At 36.8% G+C, this 26,432-nt stretch overlaps 1 protein-coding gene across 1 annotated transcript in view; it reads left to right on the top strand.

The window, feature by feature from the left end:
- LOC131990107 (scavenger receptor cysteine-rich type 1 protein M130-like) overlaps positions 1-4,946 on the top strand; it is a 40,471-nt gene extending 35,525 nt beyond the window's left edge. Inside the window, exons 9-10 of the mRNA XM_059355510.1 lie at positions 34-327; positions 594-4,946. Of these exons, the coding sequence (XP_059211493.1) occupies positions 34-327; positions 594-949 (650 nt within the window). The 3' untranslated portion in view covers positions 950-4,946. The remainder of the gene's footprint in view (positions 1-33; positions 328-593) is intronic.
- Positions 4,947-26,432: the final 21,486 nt, after the last annotated feature.

Below are 26,432 nucleotides of genomic sequence, written 5' to 3'. Positions count from 1 at the left end.
TCTTTTACTGATGACTCTCTTGTTTGTGTTCAGAGCCTGTCAGGTTGGTGGGAGGAGACAGTCGCTGTGCAGGAACACTGGAGCTGAAACATGAAGGAGAATGGAGACCAGTGGGTGATCATCATTACCCTGACTGGACCCTGAAGACAGCAGCAGCTGCCTGCAGAGACTTAGACTGTGGTTCTGCTGTTTCTCTAGAACGGAAAGAGGAGTCCTCAGACAGAGCTATGTGGAGGATCAGATCTGACTGTCTCCAGTCTGGATCTGCTCTGAGGGACTGTGCATCTTCATTTTTCTTTCCGTTTATCCTGGATCTCGTCTGTTCAGGTAAGCCTGTCAGTGACATCATCTATGACATCATGAATGACAGAAATGTTTCTGGTGAGTTCCTTCCTCTGTCACAGTGACAGTCAGTGGTTTATAATGGACTGGACTGTAAACATCCCAAAGTGTAGAGAAGTGTTCTTGTTTCTGGAGACATAGACTGCTGAGCTTCACCTGACAGGACACACCTGGAGGAACCTGCTGCTTCAGCCAATCACCTCTCTGTATTTACAGACCTGTTTCAGCCAATCACCTCTCTGTATTTACAGACCTGCTGCTTCAGCCAAACATCTCCTGGTCCTCCTCCATGGACGGGGTCTCTGAGGCCCAGCAGCAGCAGCATCAGGAGGAGTTTCGGGTTTTCAAAGGCTCCACCTTCACCATCAGCTGCTCCATCCAGCCTCAGTACCCAGGAGGCTCCTTCCAGCTCTCCTTCACCTCCTCCACCTCAGCAATCAACTACACCCAGCCAGCTGTCAATCACTCTGCTGACTTCCTGTTTCCTGCTGCAGAGCCGGCCCACCAAGGAAGCTACAGCTGTGTTTATCACGTCCATGTTTTCTCTCATAACTTCTCCTCTGAGAGCCGTCAGCTCTCTGTCTCTTTTGTAGGTGTTAGGGATTAATAAAAAATAGCAATCACATTATGACTTTTAGCAAGAATGCTGCTAAGAAAAGTATTTGGCTAAGTATAAAACACATTTGTATGCCAGGCACAGCACACAGAAATAAGGAGTATCAAAAGAAAAGACATACTGATAATGCTTTGCACATCGCCACATAATTTGAGGGCAAGCAGATAAAAAACTGAAGCTCTCTTTGTGCTCCAATTCAAGGCCACGGGCCCAGGTGGAGATAGATGCTGACGAACGCTAGACAAGATACAGTAGTGTGCTGTTAGCTTTTTCCCTTCCACAGGGTGGTGACCTGAAGCTGAAGCACCAAGAGGCTAGGACTAGCCTGCATGCCAACGTAATGGGCGGGCCGAGTCTAAACCATGGTGATGCCCCAACAGTTTTGACCAATCTGATAGTCGCACATTCATATTAAAAAAACTCTGTGAAAAAGTAAGTTAGGCATCCTTTTCTTGAAAGGAATTTAGTTGATGTTGTAATTGAGGATTTTTATAATTTCATAGAATTTCAATTTCATTACTTTTTTTTGTAGTTTGGGAGTTCTGCATGTTTTTGTAATTCATATTTTGCTTTTCTCATAAGAATTTTGTGTACTATTTTACTTTATTAATTGCATTTAATTAATTGTGTTTTTTTGTGTTGTACTTCAGGACATTGTATCATTTTAATATAATGGGTTTGTTTTTTTAGGATAAAGGTTTTTACTTTTTTTCATTTTAACGTTCATCATTTTTTGTACGTCAGGAATTTAATTACTTATGTGAATAAGACATGGAATTTTATCATTTAATTGGAATTTGAGTTATTTTTGGCTTCATGAATTTACAAATTCTATTTCAAAATTCACAACATTTTCTACTTTGTAGTTGATGAAGAGATTTGAGTGGAAGCCAGTGGAGTTAGGGTTTTTGAGATGATGAGCAGCAGAGTTTTGGATCATTTGAAGTTGATGGAGGAGCTTGTGAGGGAGACCAAAGAGGAGAGAGTTGCAGTAATCAATGTGGGAGGTGACAAGACTATGGACAAGCATGGAAGTAGTGTTGGTTGAGGGAAGGGAGGAGACAGTTGATGCTGCGGAGGTGGAAATAAGCAGACCGGGTGATGTTAATAGGCAAGTTTTCATTCAGTACTTTACCCTCTAGTGAGCCGCTATGGGTGTGGCTTGGGAGAGAGGATCCACCCAAGATCCACCCAACTTCACCGGTTAGCAGCTCAGCTAGCGGCTCAGAAAGTACCGGCCTCGGTTAGCTACTTTATGAGCTCTGAGGGTTAACATCTCCTGCTCTGACTGCAGCTGGGAGAGACTGCTGCAGGAGGACTGGGCCGCTTGTGACTGCTTTGGGACGGACATACTCATTAAGAATAGTAGGAACAAGTCTCCAAAAGTCTCCAATAACACCAGAAAAAGTCGCTAGATTTGTCTCTAGTCGCTCTTTAGAAAAAGAGTCTCTAGAGGGTCTGAATAGTCTGAATAGTAGAGACAAAGAGTCTCTAGAGGGTCTGAATAGTCTAAATATAGAGACAAAGAGTCTCTAGAGGGTCTGAATAGTAGAGACAAAGAGTCTCTAGAGGGTCTGAATAGTCTAAATATAGAGACAAAGAGTCTCTAGAGGGTCTGAATAGTCTAAATATAGAGACAAAGAGTCTCTAGAGGGTCTGAATAGTCTAAATATAGAGACAAAGAGTCTCCAGAGAGTCTAAATAGTCTAAATCATAGACTGTATATAAATAATGGACGTAGTCACCATGACGTCACCCATTGGTTTGTGGACTGCCCGTTGGAAGCTTCGAGTTCAGCGTTACACTCGTCGCCATCTTGCGTCGCCATCATGTTTCCGATACGCGGAGCAGACCATAATTGGACTGTGGCGGAGCGCGAGGGATCTGACGACACTGACTACAGCCTCTCTACACCGGCAACCCGACTGAGAGAAGCCGCTGCTAATTCATGTTAGCATTAACTGGAGCATTAACTGGGATGTTAGTTTTGGCTAGCAAAAAAACAAAAACAAAATGTATCTTTCTTACCTCAGAAAACTGAGCAGCGACTCCTTGGAATGTCTGTTAGTCAAACCAAACACTGAACAAGACATTTAATGAACAAAACGTTCAAATAAACTGTCATTAAGTGAAAATACAGTGAAAGGGTCAAAGTTATGAGACCAAACCGCTAAACGTCCTCTTTTCTATCTATATAACGTTATATGTAACTTTATTGACACGTTGCCGTGGATACGCTCTGCTTCTCTCCTGGTGACGGCTCGCCTTGTCAGTGACCTGTCAATCAAAGCTAGAAACGCCCCAAATCATACGATTCTTTATCTTCTATTTTCTTCTAAATGGGGCCATTATTAGAACTATTGACATCAAATTGTCTTGGAGAAGATTTTTTACTAGCGATTGAGACCATAATGTTGTCCCTGAAAATTTTTTCTGAGGTAATAAATCAAGTGAGAAGTTTTCAAATTTAGCACTGAAATGAATGGGCAGATTTCTTTTGCAGCCAAACTTAGCGCCCCCTACTGGAATTTTCGGTGAATTGCAGGCTTAATGTACTTCCTGGTGGCTTCCATGCTCAGACACGGAGATTGCCGCCTGGTCTAAATATAGAGACAAAGAGTCTCTAGAGGGTCTGAATAGTCTAAATATAGAGACAAAGAGTCTCTAGAGGGTCTGAATAGTCTAAATATAGAGACAAAGAGTCTCCAGAGGGTCTGAATAGTCTAAATATAGAGACAAAGAGTCTCTAGAGGGTCTGAATAGTCTAAATATAGAGACAAAGAGTCTCTAGAGGGTCTGAATAGTCTAAATATAGAGAAAAAGAGTCTCCAGAGGGTCTGAATAGTCTAAATATAGAGACAGAGAGTCTCTAGAGGGTCTGAATAGTCTAAATATAGAGACAAAGAGTCTCTAGAGGGTCTGATTGTCTGTTGTCACATTAAGTCCCTTGGTTAGCTACTAAAGTACCTGTATGGGAACAGAGGCCGAGGGGAACGAACTAGTGGGCGGAGCCTCTTTCCAAAGAGTTCTCAGAAAGTACTGAGTGGAAACAGGCCTATTGATGTGAGAGTAGAAAGATAGGGTGCTGTCGAGGATGACACCCAGACTCTGAACCTGAGGGGAGAGGGAAACTGAACAGCTGTCCATTTGGAGGGAGGAACTGTCAACTTTGGAAATATTCGATTTGGCGCCAACAGGGAGGATTTCAATTAATTTATTTAAATTTGGAATTGAGGAATTTTATGATTTCAAAAGAATTTGACTCATTTTTGTATTTTATGAGAATTTTACTTCATTTTATACTTAAGATTTTGCTTATTTCAGAGGAACTTTGCCTATTTTTGTACTTTAATAATTGAATTATTTTGGAATTTAGCATTTAAAATTGTACTTCATGATTTTCTATGTTTTTTAACATTTGCTTGTTATTAAGGATTTTGCTTATTTTATTATAAATGTGACTCTTTTTGTACAGACATTTACTTTTGTGATTAGAGAATTGGAATTTTATCATTTCATGAGAGTTTGAGTTATTTTTGTACTTTGGCAATTTAATAAATTCTTTGAAAAAGATATTTTTATTTAATAAGAATTTAAATTCATCTTGTTCTCAGGATTTTTTATATGAAGGATTTTGCTTTTTTCATTAAAACTTTGCCTATTTTTTTTACTTCAGGAATTTACTTTTTTTTTAATTCTTAAGAATTTTACTAAATGATGCGTTGAGGATTTTGCTTTCATATACCATAGAACATTATTGTTGCTTCATATTTTAATGAATAGTTTTGATGCCTTTTGTACTTAAAGGATTTAGAGACAAAATGTCGTCATAAGTTGTTTGTTTGCTGGAAGCTTGGATACACAGAGAGATGAAATGATGAAGATCACTGTAATAAATGTATCAGCAGCATCGACTATGTACAAACAACATGAATCACTTTAATAAAAAGATGATTTCATGTGCTTGTGAAGAATCTGTTGTATTGTTTCTCTTCGTTAGGAAAAGGGCAACAAAAGATGATTTCTCCTGGCCGACCTGTTCAGCTGCCAACAGAAGCTCCACTGTGACGCTGTTATCCAGCAGGACCGTCCTCACTTCCTGCCTGCTAGACGGAGATGGCGTCTCAGAGAACGCCATTTCTCCAGAAAACCACCTGACAACCCCCAACTATGGCAACACAACAACACTTTAGCAGCTAAAAATCACAACAACACTTCCACCTCTCCGTGTGTCACATTCTTCCGCTCTAAGAAACTCACAATTTTCAGCTTTGTGCTTTATGCGTTTCACATTTTTCTGCTCTGTTTGACTCAAGTTTTTCCAAATGCACGTCTCCTTTTTCCGCTCCATGTGCCTGGTGATTTACTAGGCTAGGCAACATGGCTGAACAGAGAGAAATGTTGCTCTCCCACTTGGGTCCAGACTGAAATATAGCAACAGGTTCTGGACTGATTTTCAGGACATTTTGAGTGACTCTGATGTTGCACGGACGATGAATTCTAAAGACGTGAATGAGCCCCTGAATCTTCCTTTAGTTTCCCCAGCAGGTCAAACTTTACACTGAGTCCCTCAACAATCTGTCTATGGAAGAAGTGTCTGTGTGTGTCTGTGTGTGTGTGTGTGTCTGTGACTGTGTCTGTGTGTGTGTGTGTGTGTTGTGTGTGTGTCTGTGTCTGTGTCTGTGTGTGTGTGTGTGTGTGTGTGTGTGTGTGTGTGTGTGTGTCTGTGTGTGTGTGTGTGTGTGTGTGTGTGTGTTGTGTGTGTGTGTGTGTGTGTGTGTGTGTCTGTGTGTGTGTGTGTGTGTCTGTCTGTCTGTGTGTGTGTGTCTGTGTGTTTGTGTGTGTCTGTGTCTGTGTCTGTGTGTGTGTGTGTGTGTGTGTGTGTGGCGTCAGAAAGCATTTTTGGCAAAACCATAATACCTATCATTGATCCGACTTCACTTTGAGCGTCCTGAGTTCTTCCTGAACGTCTACATATGATTTTTTTAAGAAAAATGAAAAAATATCTTTGTTAGAGCGATCTAAAAAAACTGTTACATCTCCCTTTTTCAGAAATCTCCCTGCGTTTTTAATATGGGAGCCAATGAGGCTGTTGGTGGTGTTGGTGGATCATCTGTGCGTCCTACGCCCAAACTATAACTCTGACAGCTTTACCAGAGGATTGTGAGGGAGAAGACTAATTTTCCTACGTTTCTATGTATAAATTATTTCTGTAGAGTGGAATTTGCGGCCTGGAGCGCAGTTTTCACATTTATTTTTTGACAGTTTTACCTCTCCCTCTACACTCTGGTGATGATGTCATACACTGTGACACGAACATTCCGTGCAATACACACCCATTATAATCTCAGAATTTCTCCAAAAATGATCATGGTCATTGAACAGGGATTGATAAAAAACTATATGACCTATCGAAACGTGGATTAATACACCGATACACAAGACTTGTGTCTACTGTTTAAAGTTTAAATGGAGTCTCTAGGTGAAATTATGCCGGAGAAGTAGACGTTTAAAAATCTCCAATTATTGTTCTTTTTCGCTCTTTTTTTTTCGGCCGTCCCATTCACTTCAATGCAAAATTTTGGGCAGTTTTTCGTATTATATATTCATATTCTGTAGAGAAAAGTAATAGCACACCGATCCCAATCACACCACACGTTTTGATATATAATTTGTCCTGCAACTCTTCAAGTTGTAGGACTAGTAGTAAGAAGAAATCCACAGTAATGAAATAAAGATAATTCATGTTTTTCACATTTACATATAATTTCTCATAATAATAATAATAATAACAATAATAATAATTTAACTACTGTTGTTTAATAATAATGTATTCAAAGCATATATATATATATATATATATATATATATATACATTTAAAAAAATACATGCAAAGTAAAAACAAAATAAATGCAAAAATTGGAATCTAAATCGGAAAATAATTTAATAGGTCAATAAAGAAAGAGACATTTTTTAAACAAAATAAAACGTTTTTTATCAATTAATAAATTATTTTTTTCAATATATTTCTTGGTATATGTAATGGTATATTAAATAATGGATAAAGTCATTTATTTATTTTTTCATTTGCTGCATAAATCCTTTAAATTATTTTGCGATACACCAAATAAACAGTAAACTATTTGTTTATGTTGTGTGTGTAAAAACATAAAGAGGCTAAAAACGTTGCCCTGAGATATATAATATATATAATATATAATATATAATATATATAATATATAAAGTGACTAATGAATAAATGTCTCTATTTGTCATGTTGGACTAGAAGCAGCTGATGAGTGACTCCTCCTGTTAATAAAACATCTTTGTGTTGTAGTTCTCAGGTTGGTCCAGCAGGAGGCGCCATGCTCAAACTAAAACAGGAAGTTATCTCTGAAACTGACACACACACACACACACACGCAAACACACTCACACACACACTCTCTCACACACACACACACACACACACACACACACACGTTTGTTTCCTTTCAGTGTTTCATAACCAGTCTGATAGGTCAAGGTCAGCCTGTTGCCACGGGCGACACAAACGCTGGCATTTGATTGGTCGAGGGTCAGTGGACAGAAACCACATGCAGACAGGTGTGTGTGTGTGTGTGTGTGTGTGTGTGTGTGTGTGTGTGATTGTGTGTGTGTGTGTGTGAGAGTTTACATGAGTAAAAAAACAGAGAAACACAAAAGTTCTTCCATTAAACTATGAGATTATTAATTAATATTTAATAATGATTGTGTCCCTGAAAACAATAAACTGGTAAATATTAGGGGTGTGCATTGGCTCTGCCCTCACAATTCGATTCGATTACGATTCACCAGGTAACGATTCGATTCAATTCGATTCTACGATGCATCACAATTATACTGCACACAACAAGGGACATTTTTCGTCAGTCATGAGGCAATACAAGCAGTCAGATAGGCCTAATAACAATAGATTTTATTGGCTATATTTTGAAAAGACGGCAAAATGAATCTCCTTCCTGAGTTCATCTAAGAGTAAGGAAAGAGAAATGCCTCCTCCTGCCATAAAAAGGAACCTGCTGAGGTGAAATCTAAATCAGCATAATGTGGAGCCCTTGTTCCTGAGCTAGGGAAGACGTTAGCGCTATCCCACCTAGCTAGCTATCGCTAGTTTTCATGACGCAAAAATGTATCGTTAACGAGTCGACTTTAAATAGGCAAATACAATGGTAATTACCTATCAATAGTACTTTCTATAAAAACGTAAATGTTAAGTTCTGTCAAATACTACCACATACTTCAGTCACAACATATCAAAACAGTTTGTCTGCTAGCTTACCTGTGCTGCATCAACACATGGCTCATTAGAATATTCAATGAGCCATGTGTTGATGCACACATCTGGAAGGATGGGGAGTGGGTCGGGTTAGCGTTGTGTTTACTGGAACTTTGACAGCGGCTCAAAGGCCACCTTGGCCGTAAATTGAGCATTTTTTCACAGGGCATCAAGGCCAGAGTGTGAAATTCCCACCCTGTCCCCCACAACTTCCCACTGGAGGACAGGAAATAAACATAATCCATTATGGCACTTTGCCGCATCGATGCTGAATCGTGCATGCCCCGCATTGCGATGCATCGCCGAATCGATTATTGTTGACACCACTAGTAAATACATAAATGTGAAGAAAACAAACTCAAGAATTTAATCTGATCTCAATATTTTTAGTTTTTTAGCATGATAACATGTTCATTCAAAGCATCTTTATGTTTGTTATGTTTGTTATGTTGAAGCTGCCAAAATTAAAAATAAATGAATTACTTGATGAATAAATTAATACGCAGTTAAATTTACCAAAAATAATATTGAGTCATGAATTAATCGATAGAATGTGATATAAATGCGTATTGCTGTTTTAAATGGCTTTCTTAGTGATTCATTTTTTTTACTTTTCTATTAAATTTTCTTTTTTATTGATGAATTTTTAAATATATTAATAAATGTATTATTATTATTATTATTTAATATTGTTTTCCCTTTGTATGTTCCACCTCTTTATATTTCACCATGCTTATTTATTTCTGCATCATTTCTGATCTCAATATTTTAATTTTTTTTTACAAATTCAAAGCATCTGGAGGTTTTATTAGTAAATAAATTCAAATCATCGATAAACAACATCGATGCAACGATATTATCGTTTATCAGGATAGTTTCTGGTAAAATATATCGTCATAAAACGTGTTTTAACAACACGTCGTCTGTTCTGCTCAACACTGAACAGAAGATATTAATTATGTTCTTATTAACACTGAACAGAAGATATTAGTTATTTAATTATATCATTAATGCATCAACTCTTTATCAGCAAAGGTTAAAAACACCTCGACCATCTGTAGAAACATGATTTTACTGTTTTTAAAGAGATTTTTCTAATTTTTCAGTTTGCATTCAGCATTTTCATGCAATCTTTTGTGTTTTTTTTTTTGTAATTTCTGTGTTTTTATCTGTGTTCTTTGCAATTTCTTTGTGTTTTATGTGTCTTTTCGTGTGTTGTTTGTAAAAAAAATGTTTTTGTATGTTTTTTTTGTGGGGATTGTTTGTGTTTTTATGTGTTTATGTTTGTTTTTTGTATTTTTTTGTGTGGTTTTTTTGTGTTCAAAATGTTGATCCAGTTAGTCAAAATGAAAAATAAAACAATAACCATATAGGTGAGGTTGTGCTGAAAACAATGATACCAACACGTCATGATAAAGATTTTTAACTGGTTTATACAGACAGAATGAAAATGAGTCCAAAACCAACAAAATATCCCAAAACTCCACAGAGTTAATGTTCGACTTTGGCTGTTGAAAAGTGAAGAACTGGTTCCAGATTAAACCAAACCGGCTCTGAAAGGTAAGAAGTCATTTTCAGCAGAGGATGCATGAGTTCCAGGTCCTCAGTCCTTATAAACACAGTACGAGAAACAAACAAACAAGGACTGAACGATAAAAAACGTGACATATTTGTGTTTAATAATGGAAAGAGATCATTTGTTCAAGCTGACATTGATGTTTCCACCTGCAGTCTGATGTCCAGCAGGGGGCGAAGTCAGATTGTATAGAAATCAATAGAAATATAGACGCCAAGCTCTCTTTGGATCTAGCTGTAGACCAGGGTTCTCAAACTGGCGGCCCGCGGGCCAACTGTGGCCCGTGTGACGATATTTTGTGGCCCTCACTTTGATATGAAAGTTTAATGTGAGTTTTATATGAAAGGCACTTTACCCTGTTGTGTGTGGAAGGTCCCATTAATTACTGGTTTAGGTAACTTTGTGTTTTTTTAAATTATTATGTGTCTTTTTAAATTATTGTGTGTCTTTTTTTGGTAATTCTGTGTATTTTTTGGTCATTTTGTGTCTTTTTTTAAGTAATTTAGTGTTTTTTCAGTCATTTTGTGTCTTTTTTTGTAATTTTGTGTCTTTTTTGGTCATTTTGTCTATTTTTGGGTCAATTCTGTGTGTCTTTTTTTAATAATTCTGTGTCTATTTTTAAGTAATTATGTGTCTTTTATGTCATTTTGTGTCTTTTTTAAGTAATGTAGTTATTTTCTGTCATTTTGTGTCTTTTTTTTAGTAATTTTGTGTCTTTTTTTGGTCATTTTGATACTGCCTCTAGCGGCCCCCAGGGATTTGACTTTGAGACCCCTGCTGTAGACAGAGTTCTAGATAGTTTAGAGAAAAAGTTGATTTTAAAAGAAGAACAACGTTTGGCTTTACACTCCTTTATCTCCAACAAAAAGGATGTTTTAACCTTGCTGAGAAACAGGATTTAATCTACCAACTAGCCCCGTTAGCAGCTAAGCTAACAGGGTTTAGCCAGACCCCGGTGGTTGTGGCTAGTGTTGTTGATCTGCTTGGCTAAGAGCTATTACAGACGCTATGACAGACATTCGTAGCGCCCAATAAACGGCTCTGGAGAATCCTAAACCACGCCTCCTCTACGGAGAAATGAACAGGTGGTCTCCAGACTAGATCTCTATATTAGTGATCTAGTCTGTGTGGTAGAAATCCGTTGAAAATGTATATGTAGTATTATAAGCAGTTAATGCATAGTCTGGTAACAGGTATTGTTTCAGTTTTTATGGGAAAGGAAAAACTCATTAGACAAGTCAGCTTAGCATATCTGAAGCAACATTAGAATAGCAATCTGACCTCCCAAGTGTGGTCTGATATCAAAAGTGGAACATAACAGGAAATTACAGGACATTAAACTTTAGTTAGACAGAAATAATGACACACAAACTGCAAACTAAAACGACAACACAAGATGTTGTCTCCTCAGAGTTGTTCTGATATTTGGATTTGTCTGTCACCTTTGGATAGAGATGTTTAAACTAGGGCCGGGACTTTAACGTGTTAATTAAGATTAATTAATTACACAAAAATTAACGCGTTAAAAAAAATTGACGCCTTTTAATCGCACTTATTTTTGCAGTGCGGAACGTTTCTCCCTGGATGAGTTTCAGGAGGAGCGATTATACTGGAGCACCAACTAGCGTTGATGAGTTGAGACAACAACAAACCACAGTGAACATGAAGGAAGAAGCTGATGAGACCTTTGGTTGGCCCCGTGGATGATGGGACATTTAGTTACTAAAAACCAACGGATGGAAGCGTCCATAAGAGCATGGTTGTGTTGCTAGGCAACAAGGAATTCACATATCACCATAGCAGCACATCCAGCCTCAAGTATCACCTCAATGCTAAACATATAGCAGCTAGCAGCTAGTGTGCTAGCTAGCGTGGATTGTGTTTTACTTCAAAAACCAAAGTATTCTAGTTTACAGAAGGTCTACCTACCTATAGGCTACCTGGATTTATGAAATGTACTATATTTATAAATATGCTATTGATACACTTAATGGAAAAAATGTCACTGCTCTGTTGGACTTGAACAAAAATAAACAATACATAAACTTAAGCAACAAAAATATTCAGTCATTATTCAATGGTATACTAAACATCCATGTGAAAAAAATGCCTAATTTAACATGAAGAGGATTAAATGTGCAAAATACGACGAAAGGCTGAGCAGACATGAGCAGAAACAATAACCTGGAGAAACGTGTGTGTTCATGCATCCTCAGATGTTTTGTGTGCTTATATATGTGTGTGTGTGTGTGTGTGTGTGTTCCACAGTGAGATAAGAGTGTTTCTCAGTAGTTCAATAATAGTCCAGTTTTTCTGAGAGGTGCTTCAGTTTACTGCCGGCTGCCAAAAGGACAGCGAGCTTCTCATTCCACAGCTCACACACACACACACACACACACACACACACACACACACACACACACACAGATCGCTGTGTGTCTCATAGCAGGACTTGACACTGAGTTGGTGGAGGGGAGGTTGATGCAGGGAGAGAGAGATGAAAGCTGGTTTTATTCAGCGGTTCAGCCCACACAGCCAGGCTTTGTTAAAAAACTCTCATCTCTCTCTCCCTTGCTCTCCTTTTCAGCTCTTCCTTGAATAAAATAATAATACATTCAGATTATATAGCAGGTTGTTGAAAAAGCTCTCTCGCTCTGCACACTTACAGTGTAAAAAGAGCAACAAAAAATGAAAAACGGAGGCAGCTTTTAACAGTTTAAAGCGATACAATATATGTACACAAACAGTGAAGTGAAACAGTGACACCAACCTGGTCGCTAACAGCAGCAGAGAGCTTTTATTGTGAAAGGCTTTGTGTCCAAACAACACATGTTCTCATCACAAACATGGACAGAAAACCTGAAAGCGTCTCTGAACAGTCGGGGTCACACGCCTCAGAAAAGGTCTGAATCAGAGTTTACAGAACATTTTAATATAGTTACATAACAGAAAAGTTTTCTGTTGCTGAGCCTGTTTAGCTTTCTGTAGCTTGTAGTTTAGAAGAGCAACATTTCTGTTCACATGTACTGCAAATTTGATAAGAATTACTCAAAAACATTTAGAAAAAGTCGACAAAGTGCCTCAAACCTGCATTCTGTCTGATGTCCAGCAGGGGGCGACTCCACTGGCTGCAGGAAGAAGTCAGATTGTATAGAAATCAATAGACATATGAGCCTACTTCTCATTTGATTTATGGCTTCAGTGAACATTTTCATAATAAGTTTATGGTCTCAATCTTTAGTTTCTTAGTCTTCTTCAGTAGAGCATGATGTTCATTTAGTAAATTATGGTCCAATTTATTGAAAACCTGAAAGCGTCTCTGAACAGTCGGGGTAACACGCCTCAAAAAAAGTTCTGTAACCGAGTTTACAGAACATTTTAATATAGTTACATAACAGAAAAGTTTTCTGTTGCTGAGCCTGTTTAGCTTTCTGTAGCTTGTAGTTTAGAAGAGCAACATTTCTGTAATTTGATAAGAATTACTCAAAAAAGTGTCAATTGAAAGTGACATTATTGCACATATTTCATGCATCAAGATAAACAGTAGGTGGAGCTAATTCTGAGGTCTATATTACTCCAGAAGAAGAGATGGAAAACCATAATTCATCTGACAACATCAACACCTCAGTTATTATAGACAAAAGTATAAAAAGTGGACGAAGCCAATGTTAAAGTGCCTCGAACCTGCATTCTGTCTGATGTCCAGCAGGGGGCGACTCCACTGGCTGCAGGAAGAAGTCAGATTGTACAGAAGTGATGTTTCTTCACTTGATTTCTGACCTCAGTAATTAACATTCTCATAATGAGGTTAAGGTCTCAATCTTTAGTTTAAAGTCTTCTTCAATACAACAAGATGTTCATAAAGTAAATCATGATCCCATTTAGAGTCAAATAGATGATAAAGTAGGGAATGTTTAAGTCAATCAGGACAGAGACGTAGCAATGACTGTGCACATTTAAATAGCCAGGACCTTTCTCTTTTTTTTTGGTGTTTTATGTGAGAATCAAGTGAAAAAATGCCCCTCATGCATATTACGCAAATTATGCAAATTACATATTTTTTGCCCGGTTAAAAACTGCTGCATTCACGCTGTATGCTGTAAAACTCTATGAAAAATTAACTTTGTCATGAACACAAAAAGTGCATTTTTAATTTTTGGCTTCTGGTTTCTGGTGTAGTATTTGCTTTAAATTTGCTTTTCTGCTTGCTGTGGTATTGCTGTATTTGTATTTGATTCTATTTTAATGGTTTTCACCTGACAGGCCTGAGTCACTTCAACTGAAATTTGCCTGTTAAAAGGATTTGTTTGTAGTTTCTGGGGGTCGAGTGTCTTTATAACTGCTTTTAGCTGAAAATCTCTAGTGCATTTTTAATTTTTGAGGAACTACCTGGCTCCTGGTTTCTGTTGTCAGTTATTTGAGTGAATTGCAACATTTTTCTTGCACTAAAAGACTCTTTGGAGTTTGCATTTCATTTTTTGTATTTTTTCATTTGTTTCAAGCCTGTTTTTTAATAGTAAAAGTATGCATCCCAATTAATATCACCTCATTATTACAGATGCACATTGCTAACCAAACTAGCGTTGGGTTGAAACTTCTGCTCGTCCAATTATGATCTCTTCTAGCTCCCAAAAACCAGGATGATGATGGCCAAAATACCAAACTAAAGGCTTTAAAAGTTAAACAGTAGTCTCTAAAACCATCATCCTAATGGGTAAGTCCACTTCTTCTACACCAGTAGTTCTCAACCTTTTTGAGTCGCGCCCCCCTAATTTAACATGCATGTTGTCCGCGACCCTCGCTCACTGAACACAATCTCACAGATCACCCAAAAAAGAAACTAAATGACCAAAAAAAGAGACAAAATGACCAAAAAAAGAGACAAAATGACAAAAAAAAGACACAAAATGACCAAAAAAGACACAAAATGACAAAAAAAGACACAAAATGACCAAAAAAGACACAAAATGACCCAAAAAAGATACAAAATGACAAAAAAAGGCACAAATTGACCACAAAATAATAAAAAAAGACACAAAATAACCCAAAAAAGATATAAAATGACCAAAAAAAGACATTAAATGACCAAAAAAAGACACAAAATGACAAAAAAAAGACACGAAATGACCAAAAAGACTAAAACACATTAACACATGAACACTTTAACACAGTGGAGACAGAGCTGACTTCCAAAATGATTTGGCGACCCCCAGAAATCATCTCGCGACCCCAATTGGGGTCCCGACCCCAAGGTTGAGAATAGCTGTTCTACACAATCTACGGTCACATCAGGTTTCACATTATTTCAAGGACAAATTGAGCTTTGATAGCCGACATTTGGTCCCGTAAGTGTTCAGAACTCGATTCTCCAAACAGGATTTCCAGTTTGCTCATTAAAAAGCATCAGTCGGGTTCAGTCTGTTTTCTGCTCCACCAGTTCATATCAACAGTTTCTGCTGCTTCACTCAAGAGGATGACGGAGAGTTTGGAGTGAGGTGGTGGTGAGTTCAGGTGCTCTTCTTGTAACTGGTATAAATACAATGGTGGAAAGTAACTAAGTACATTTACTTAAGTACTGTACTTAAGTACAATTTTGAGGTACTTGTACTTTACTTGAGTATTTCCATTTTATGTCACTTTATACTTCTACTCCACTACATTTAGAGGCAAATATTGTACTTTTTACTCCACTATATTTAGCTGACAGCTTTAGTTACTTTACAGGTTGAGGTTTAACATAAAAAAACCACTAAATTTAGGTGATTAGACAATTTTTAAAATAAACCTCATAACAGAATATTAAGTAGTCAATATGAGCCCTACCTTGAGAAAATGAAAACGCTGTATACATAAATGCATCATTAATGATAATCTAATATAATATTTGGAATATATAAAATAATCTGAGCGGCTCCATTCTGCATAACGAGTACTTTTACTTTGATACTTTAAGTACATTTTGATGCTGATACTTTTGTACTTTCACTTAAGTACATTTTGAATGCAGGACTTTTACTTGTAGTGGAGTAATTTCATATTGTGGTATTAGTACTTTTACTGAAGTAAGAGATCTGAATACTTTTTCCACCTCTGTATAAATATAAAGTCATATCTAACAGTAGTTGTTTATACATGAGTTTAAATCTTCTCGTCTCCACTCCTCAACACCTGCCGGAGTCACTAAAGAGAAGCTGTGGATTTAAACTGCCGTCAACACCAACAGAAAGCCTTTAAAGGGGAGTCTGTCTCAGTGCTGCAGCGCTGCAGCCCAGTTATTTTTAGACCCGTTTGGAGACGAGGACTCGCTCCGACTGTCTCCTCTGACAGAGCGAGAGCAGAGAGCGAGAGGACGAGGTTTCTAATGCTGCATGAGTCCATGTAAATCAGGCCAGCAGCTCGCTACTGCTACCTCTAACTGACTCTCATTCGTTTAGATCAGTTTATATCAGATTCATTCATGATGCACGATGTGGCAGATTAAACGATGTGGACGGACACAGCTGCTCTGGTTCTATCAGCCTCAGACCCTCAGAACGTCTACAACGCTCTGTTTATCACTGGATTCTCACATAAAACACCTAAAAGAGCTCACAACTATTTAAACGTGCACAGTGCTACGCCTCTATCCTGATTGACAGGTCACTGTGGTAGTGACTTCAAACATTCCCTACTTTATTGTCTGTTTCAGTAGTTCTCAACCTTTTTGAGTCGCGTTCCCCAATTTAACATGCATGTTGTCCGCGACCCCCGCTCACTGAACACAATCTCACACGCACAGTTCAGATCATACAAAAAAGAAACAAAATGACCAAAAAAAGACACTAAATGACTAAAAAAAGACACAAAATGACTAAAAAAAGACACCAAATGACCAAAAAAAGACACAAAATTACAAAAAAAGACACAAAATGACCAAAAAAAGACACAAAATGACAAAAAAAAGACACAAAATGACTAAAAAAAGACACAAAATGACTTAAAAAAGACACAAAATGATAATAAAAAAAGACACAAAATGATAATAAAAAAAAGACAAAATGACCAAAAAAAGACACAAAATGACTAAAAAAAGACACAAAATGATAAAAAAAAGACACAAAATGACCAAAAAAGACACAAAATGACCAAAAAAAGACACAAAATGACCAAAAAAAGACAAAAATGACCAAAAAAAGACACAAAATGACTAAAAAAGACACAAAATGACAAAAAAGACACAAAATGACTAAAAAAAGACACAAAATGGCAAAAAAAGACACAAAATGACCAAAAAAAGACACAAAATGACTAAAAAAAGACACAAAATGACTAAAAAAAGACACAAAATGACAAAAAAGACACCAAATGACAAAAAAAAGACACAAAATGACAAAAAAAAGACACAAAATGACTAAAAAAAGACACAAAATGACCAAAAAAGACACAAAATGACTAAAAAAAGACACAAAATGACCAAAAAAAGACACAAAATGACCAAAAAAAAGACACAAAATGACTAAAAAAAGACAGTAAATGACTAAAAAAAGACATTAAATGACCAAAGACTTCTAAAATGATTTGTTGACCCCCAGAAATCATCTCGAGACCCCAATAGGGGTCGGGACCCCGAGGTTGAGAATGGCTGGTCTATTTCACTCTAAATGGGATCATGATTTACTTTATGGACATCTTGTTGTATTGAAGAAGACTTTAAACTAAAGATTGAGACCTTAACCTCATCATGAGAATGTTTATTAATGTGAACAGTTTTCCCAGCTGTCTTTTTTTAGTCATTTTGTGTCTTTTTGTGGTCTTTTTGTCTATTTTTTAGTCATTTTGTGTCTTTTTGTGGTCATTTTGTGTCTTTTTTTTGTCATTTTGTGTCTTTTTGTGGTCTTTTTTTGTATTTTTTAGTAATTTTGTGTCTTTTTTTTAGTCATTTTGTGTATTTTTTGGTCATTTTGTATCTTTTTTTTGACATTTTGTGTCTTTTTTAGTCCTTTAGTCCAACATAAAATGTGATTTTGAATCTTTTTTTAACTTTCAAAACACTATCATGCTCAATAAAGAATTGTAAATGTGTCAAATGTGACCAAAGGTGTCAAATCTACCATATAAGAGGGTTCCATCCAGTTCTATCATTTGATACTAAATCTATTTGAGCTTGTCTCCAGTTTTACTTGGTATATCATCATCAAACTTGAAGACAGCATTGGCACTTTTTATACAGTTTATAATAACTGAGGTGTTCAAGTGAAGCAGCATCACCTCTATATAATCTGACTTCTTCCTGCTACCAGTGGAGTCGCCCCCTGCTGGACATCAGACAGAATGCAGGTTGAAGATGTTTCAGCTTCACTCTTTTATTCCGTCTGTGGATGTGAACAGTTTTCCCAGCTGGCATTTTGTGGTCATTTTGTGTCATTTTTTGTGACTTTGTGTATTTTAGTGGTCTTTTTTTGTATTCTTTAGTAATTTTGTGTCTTTTCTTATTGATTTTGTGCCTTTTTTTTTGTCATTTTTTGTATGTTTTGGTCATTTTGTATCTTTTTTTGGACATTTTGTGTCTTTTGTCCAACATAAAATGTGATTTTGAATCTTTTTTTACTTTCAAAACACTATCATGCTCAATAAAGAATTGTAAATGTGTCAAATGTGACCAAAGGTGTCAAGCTCAAATAGATTTAGTATCAAATGATAGAACTGGATGGAACCCTCTTATATGGTAGATTTGTCTCCAGTTTTACTTGGTATATCATCATCAAACTTGAAGACAGCATTGGCACTTTTTATACAGTTTATAATAACTGAGGTGTTCAAGTGAAGCAGCATCACCTCTATATAATCAGACTTCTTCCTGCCGCCAGTGGAGTCGCCCCCTGGTGGCCATCAGACAGAATGCAGGTTGAAGATGTTTCACTTTCCAGAGCCCATAAAGAAGGAGCAGACAAGAGAAGACAGGAAACACGGAGTCAGTTTTCTAAGGATGCCTTTATTAAAGAGTCAACAACGTGCGCTAGCCGTCCGCTTCTAGAAAAATAACACAGTCATACATTCATCCACGTGGAAACCCAAAAACCCCGAAGAAGGAAAACAAGGACAGGTTTTATCTTTAAAGCTCAAAATCCCTTAAGGAGGTGAGAGGGGAACCTGAATGATGCCATATATAGGTGTGTGTGTGTGTGTGTGTGTGTGTGATGAGTCGCCACGGCAACATATTTCAGCCTTTAGCAACAAAACCACCGCAGCAAATATACGTCAATGATCAGCTGTTCTGTCTTCTTGTGTTGGTTTTAGATCAGATTTAAAGGTTTCAGATCAATTTTTCAACCTTTAAGGTGAAACAATTCATGCTAAAACACTTATTTTCATGCTTTCATTCCAAGATTTTTGGCTGTTTTTGCTTCCATAACATGAATCCTTTCAGACGCGTGGAAAGAAAAAACATATTTGTGTTTTTATCCAACTACATTTGGTTAATTTACGTCTGTAGATTTCTCCTAAATGTACCAAAAGAAAACATTCAATAATGCTTTGTTTGCAGAAAATCTGCAAAAACAACCATTTTCTTAATGCGAGTCATCAACTGGGGAAGTTTCTGGGTGATATCTGCCGTCAAAATTTATTATGATTCATCTGCAGTTTCTTGAAAAAAAGTGCTGAACAATTTGCAAAAGAATCTTTAGAAGCTGTTTTCTCAAAATCAGCATTTTTTTCATCTACTCTGAGACAGAAATCTCCACTTTAACAGCACTGAGACGCAGCAGACGCTCCAGTCTGATTCCTTTATATATATATATATATATATATATATACATATATATATATATATATATATATATATATCCTGTGGAGGTTTTATTCTCATCAACACAGGAAACGTTTGGTCTGAGACACGAGTCAGAAGAAGGAAGGAGCAGGTTGACTCCATGTGTCAACGTTAATTCTGATTAAAAAACTGATGTCAACACGACGTTTAGACTCGACAGAATCTACAAATATGTCTATTTTTTTAAACCCCAACAAGAAAAAAAAACAAATTTAATGTCATTAAAATGTTTTATAAATGAAAATGTGTCTGTTTCAGCGTCGGAGCGATCTGTGTTTGTGTGTTTAATGAATTGAAGATGCAGAATATTTGTTATTACTGTGTGTGTTTTGAGTGTGCGATTGTGCATATTCATGTGTGTGTGTTTGTACTTGTGCTTCCTACATAGTGAGGACCATGACACATTTTAAACCACCTGAGTGAGGACACATTGGGAAGTGAGGACATTCTGCCCAGTCCTCAACAAGGTTATTATAGTTAACGAAAACTAACGAAATAACCAAAACTAGAATTGAAAAAACATTTTCATTAATAATAAAAACTAAACTAAAAGTAATTTTAAAAAATCTCAAATTAACGAGAAAAAGTGAAAAAAAATTCCCGTAAATTTTGACAATTTCCCCCATAAATTTGTCAAATTAACAAGAAAAAAAGCGACAAATTTACGAGAAAAAGTGACAAATTTATGGAGAAAAAATTCTCAAATTAACGAGAAAAAAGTGACAAATTGCCCTAACCCAACAAATACCCCATTACAAAAAAAAACAACTAATAAAAACTAAACTAAAACTAAGCATTTTCCAAAAAATAAAAACTAATTAAAAACTATCAAACTCACTCTAAAAACTCATTAAAACGAACTGGATTTGAAAACAAAAATTGACGACTAAATTAAAACTAAATCTGATGAAAAATCCCAAACTATTATAACCTTGGTTTTTACAGCTTCAAAGGACTGTTTGTCAGTTTAGACCTGGTTTTAAAGGTTCAGTTTTACAAGTTAGGGTTCATGTGATGGTCCTCACAAAGACAGAAGAACAGGAGGGTGTGTGTGTGTGTGTGTGTGTGTGTGTGTGTGTGATTCACATTACAGAGAGTTATTAAAGTGGGACTGCAGCCGCCTCGAACAGTTTACAGTCAATGTGCAGCTGGTCACTGGGTCATATGTGTGTGTGTGTGTGTGTGTGTGTGTGTCTGTGTATGAGTGTGTGTGTGTGTGTGAGTGTGTGTGTGTGTGTGTGAATAATGCATGAGATGAACCTCTCCTTCCACATGCCGACTGCTATCAAAGTGTTTACTTGAGTGTTTGTGTGTGTGTGTGTGTGTGTGTTATTGTGTGTGTGTGTGTGTGTGTGTGTGTTATTGTGTGTGTGTGTGTGTGTGTGTGTGTGTGTGTGTTGTCCCATCTGTCCCTGAAGAAGACACATCTTCTTCAATGATGCTCAATTTGTTTCTCTATTGCATAGTTCCTCTTTACACACACACACACACACACACACACACACACACATAACACACACACACACACACACACACACACACACACACACACACACTGTTATTACCTTCCAGGATGAAACAAAGTGCAATAAATTAATATTTTCACATTCTTTTCCAGTTGAATCTTTTAACTAAAGTCAGTTCTGATCATAACTATTAAATATTTATTGATTTTTTAGAATTTAAACCCTTTAAAAACCAGTTTGTTCACATAATGCCACTGTTGTTGTTGTTGTTTTTTCTTTTATGAAAACAAAATAAATAATAAAACAATAATAATAATTATTCCCTGCACACTAAATGCTTCGGGGGATATGTCAACGATATTGATTTTAATGTGTTTTTATTTTTGTGTAGTGATTAAAATTAATAATTCTTCTTTCCTTCGAGGGATAAATGTTCCTTTTTTAAAACTGTGATATAAATATTGTATATTAATATTATTCCCCCCTTTTTATCTGATTTTTTTTAAGCAATATCAGTTATTTACTATCAAACATTAATATAATTTCTTTTTTTTTTTACCTTTTAAATGCCAGTTTGTTTACATAATGCCACTGTTATAATAATAACATATTATTTATAGTTATATCGTTGTTTTTAAGTGGTGAAGCTGAACTATTTGTTGAGGTTTAGGCACCAAAAAAATTAAAAAATAAACAGCCTCAGTTGGTCTTTTTACCACATCGCCTCACTTCCTGCTTTCCTTCCGTCCTGTCATAATTACTACGGCCACTAGAGGGCGCCAGCTAACACCAGGAGTTAATAATATAATTATTATTAATTATTAGTAATAACTCACTGTCACATAGTTTATCTACCAATAAGACAGCATTAAATTCTGTGAGTGGAACTACGAACAGCATGAAAACAGCTTGCTTTTACTCTACAAACATGATAAATAACTTCATCTGATGGAAAATAATACAGATTTAAAGCCAGAGAGCCTGATATTATGATAAAATGCATGATTTTATGCTAAAATTGGATCCAAAATTGTGGTTTTAATGGGTTTTGTAAATGGTGATATTTTTGTCCTATTAATGATTTATTATAGGAGCTGAGATTACACTTTAAAAATTGAAAAAAAACCCCAGAATTATTATAATTAATACTACTAATAATTAAAGATAATAAAATATAATAATAAAATACATACAATAATATTTTTTGCTATCATTATAATGCACAATATTAATAAAATAATTAAATAATAATGATAATAATAATAATAAAAATAAAGAACAATAATAATGAAATATTAATAAAAATAAATAAAATAAAAATAATAAAAATAAAATGTTTTTATACCTCTGTCAAACCGTTTGCCATATGCATTAACACAGCCAGAATTATTGAAAAATTCTAATTGAAAACTTCCAAATTTCCCAAAGGATGTGCAAGAGTCGATCAATCAATTAATCAATCACGCACACACACACACACACACACACACACACACACACAGCCGTATGTTTTGTTCGTCTCAGATCAATCAGAGAATGAACAGATTGATCCCAGGTTCCATCCTGCAGGTTAAGGAGCCTCAGGGATCAGACTGATCCATATCGATCCATCAGAGTGATTGATCATCCTCCCAATGGGTGCTGTGTGTGTGTGTGTGTGTGTGTGTGTGTGTGTGTGTTAATAACAGGCGGTGACCCTTAAGCCATGCTGACAGCTCTCCATTGGGCCAATCAATACTCCCTCAGTTCATCTTCTCCCTTTCAAAATAAGAGTCTTCTATTGTTGCCATAATCGCTTTGATTTTGTTGTTTTTCGGGGAGGAAGCGCCCTTTAAAAATCACAGGAATTGATGAGGTGTGATTGACGAGCGCGCCCTCCGGCTCGGTGCGTGCGTGGCGCCGCGCCGCCCTGATTATGGGGTGGTGACATGCAGGCTGGTTGCCGTGGTAACCGGGAGAAAATCCAGGCTGTTTCTCTCTTTCCTTCCTCTCGCTGCTGTTACAGGCTGCAGGAGAGTCGCTGACATTAAATGTTTACATGCAGCTTTGTTTCCACTTGGATGAAGATTAACCCTTTGATGCACAACATGGTCTAATGTTCTATATCTTTGCAATGCATTCATTTCATCATTCAGTATTGCAGGTTTTACTCAAATAACTTGTTTTTGATCATCACCATATTTGATCATATCATATTTAATCACTGTTTTTATATTAGATTGGACACTCGTATATTAAATTCAGTATTTTTGGAATATGATTCAAAGCAGAGCACAACATGAAGTGTGAAAACAAACAAAACACTAAATAATCTTGAGGTTTCTCACAACTCTCAACCTTATTATACATATATTACTGATTTTATTTTCTCTATTATTGCTTTTTTATTGTTGTCCAGTTGTTTCTTTTCTCCAGTTTTTTTTCCTTTAGCTTACATTCCTACGTCATTGTTTTGAAAAAAATACTTTTGAGCTTTTAGCATTTTAGCTTAAATTTGCTCCACTTTCTGTTAAAAAAATACAACATTATATTTAAAACAATGTGTGACGAGTCACCTTCAGAGTTAAACTTGAGGACTCGTCCAGCTCGACTGGTTCTCTTTTCTCCTTCTCCGTCCACAACATTAGTTCCTTAGTCTCGGTCTAAACGTTCTCTGTTGAGCCTGATGCTCATTAATCCTTTCAGTAGTTTGGAAGAAATGAAGTAAAGCGTAAACAACAAATGGACAGAATTAATGTTGTCATTGTACGTTTCTGCGAGCCGTAGATAACTTTAAATATCTACATACACACACTGCAAAAAAGCCAACTTGTATTTTCTCTGAAACAGTGATTTAAGTTGGTAAAACTTGGAAATATAAATTGTTGACATTTAGGGCAATAATGTAAGTTAGCACAACAAAGGAAGCCAGTTGTCTGCTCAAAAACAAGTTGGTGAGTTGTTGTTACTTATATCTTTAAGTTGGGGTTCACAACAAGGGACAATAGTTCTGCTCACTCTTATTTCTTTGTTGGGAAATGCGGACAGTTGTCACTGGCGGCCATCTTGAAAAATGGCCACCATATAAGTCTTGGTCCCTCCACATGTTCCCCATGTCTCTGGCTATAACTGCACCAAGCTTTATGTTTCCATCACCTATTAACCATTGTTAATGTGAAATTCAATCTAAAAACAGTCGTCACTGGTGGCCACCTTGAAAATCTGTCGTGCCTCCACATCTAATTTCTGAAAGCCACATTTCCGAGTTGGCACTGACCTTAAAGTCTCATTGTGGCTGTTGTTGCCTCCAGCTGGAGTCAACACAGGTAAACAACTCTTATCATGTTTCAACTTACAGTTGAGTTGACAACAATCAGAATTCAGAGTTGAGCAAACTCAAAAGCAAAACTTAAAATATTCAGTTTCATTGTCCAACTTAAAATTGTATCAAAGTTTGTTGCCTTGAAATTTTGAGTTCACCCAACTTTTCAATTTTGCAGTGTGTGCTAGTCAGGGCTGTAACTTCAGAACTCTGGAGGCTTTTTGGGGTAAAAGTGTTTTCTTGGTTAGTATTTTTTGTGCTGAATCTATTTCTGCCAGATGTGAAGCTGTAAAAGTTACGGTTTAGTCATAATTAGTGAGTAATTAGCATAATGATTGATTAATCGCCCAATATTAGAAATGGCTATAATTTTTCAATTTGTGAATATATTATAAATGGTTATTTGGTATCATAAACTCTCACAAAGAAATAGTTTGTCAGTTCAGGAAAAGTATAATTTACCCAGAGTCTTTCCAGTTGTTGGTTTATGGGTCCCTGATGTCCCTTGATCAAGAGACAATCACGCTCTCATTCACTCCTACGGGCGAGTCGCCTGTTAGTGCATGTTTTTTAAATGTGGGAGGAAGCCGGAGAAACATGCAAACTCCACATAGAAGAGCCTCAGGCCGGAGTCGAACACTCTTGTTTTGAGGCAAGATTGGTCACCACTAGACCACAGTGTAACCCCTAGTTACTCTATTTCACTGAAGATTCAATTTACAGAAGAGCTAACAGACTAAATTTCCAAGAAGATGCTGTAAATGGATTGGCCATACCCTTCGCCAGCCTGCATCTAATACCAGCAGACACGAACTCTTCTGGAATCCACCAGGAAGGAAGAGAAACATCTGGAGGCAGATGTGAAGAGATCTGGCCAAACATGGAGACAAATCAGGACCGAGACAACTGGAGAGCCTTCGTTCGTGGCCTACGCCCAAAGTTGGGCGGTAGGCTTCAGTAAGTAAGTAACAGACTGAACATAACTGTATTTCCCCTCTGGGATAAATAAAGTACTTTAGCTGATCTGTGGCGCCTCCATGTAGGAACATGGAAGGTCTACGCTTGGGAAAAGTCGTGCCAAATGAAACGGCTGATAGCATTAATCATTAATAAGATGTACATATAAGTCGGCATACATTTTTTTGGGGCGGGCCTTTGTTTAGATCAGGGGTCTCAAACTCAAATTACCTGGGGGCCGCTGGAGGCAGTATCAAAATGACCAAAAAAAGACACAAAATTACAAAAAAAAGACACAAAATGACAGAAAACCCAAATTACTTAAATAAGACACAAAATGACAAAAGAAATACACAGAATTACCAAAAAAAGACACAAAATTATTTTAAAAAGACACAAAATGACCAAAAGAGACACAAAATTACCCAAGATAGGCACAAAATGACCAAACAAAGACAAAAAATTACCAAAAAATAGACAAAATTATTAAAAAGACACAAAATTATTAAAAAAAGACACAAAATTATTAAAAAAAGACACAAAATTACCAAAAAAGTAATTAAAGGGACCTTCCACACACAACACGGTAGAGTGCCATTCATATAAAACTCACATTAAACTTTCATATCAAGGTGGGGGCCACAAAATATCGTCACGAGGGCCACAATTGGCCCGCGGGCCGCCAGTTTGAGACCCATGCTTTAAAGGGTAAAAGTTGTGCGTCTGTTTCTGTGTTGTTAAAATGGATCACTGTTAAACACAAAGAGAGAGACGTGACATTATGATGTCAGGATGTTGAGCGAGGGGGGGTAAACCTGTCGCCATGGTTACACCGTGACATTTTGGGGATGTTGATTCATTGAAAAAAGGGTCGAGGCTTTCTGCCAAGACAGCTGGTGGTTAGGTCACAGTCTGGTGTGTGTGTGTGTGTGTGTGTGTGTGTGTGTGAAGGTTATAAAAGAGACAGAACGGTAAAAGAATCAGGAGAAAGAAGGGAAGTGATGTCATCGTGTCCAGGAGGGAGGCGGCGGCGTTCTCCGGAGAGAT

The sequence above is a fragment of the Centropristis striata genome, chromosome 17 (genome assembly GCF_030273125.1).
Source record: "Centropristis striata isolate RG_2023a ecotype Rhode Island chromosome 17, C.striata_1.0, whole genome shotgun sequence".
Lineage (NCBI taxonomy): Eukaryota > Metazoa > Chordata > Actinopteri > Perciformes > Serranidae > Centropristis > Centropristis striata.
This window is presented reverse-complemented; position numbering and strand designations above follow the sequence as displayed.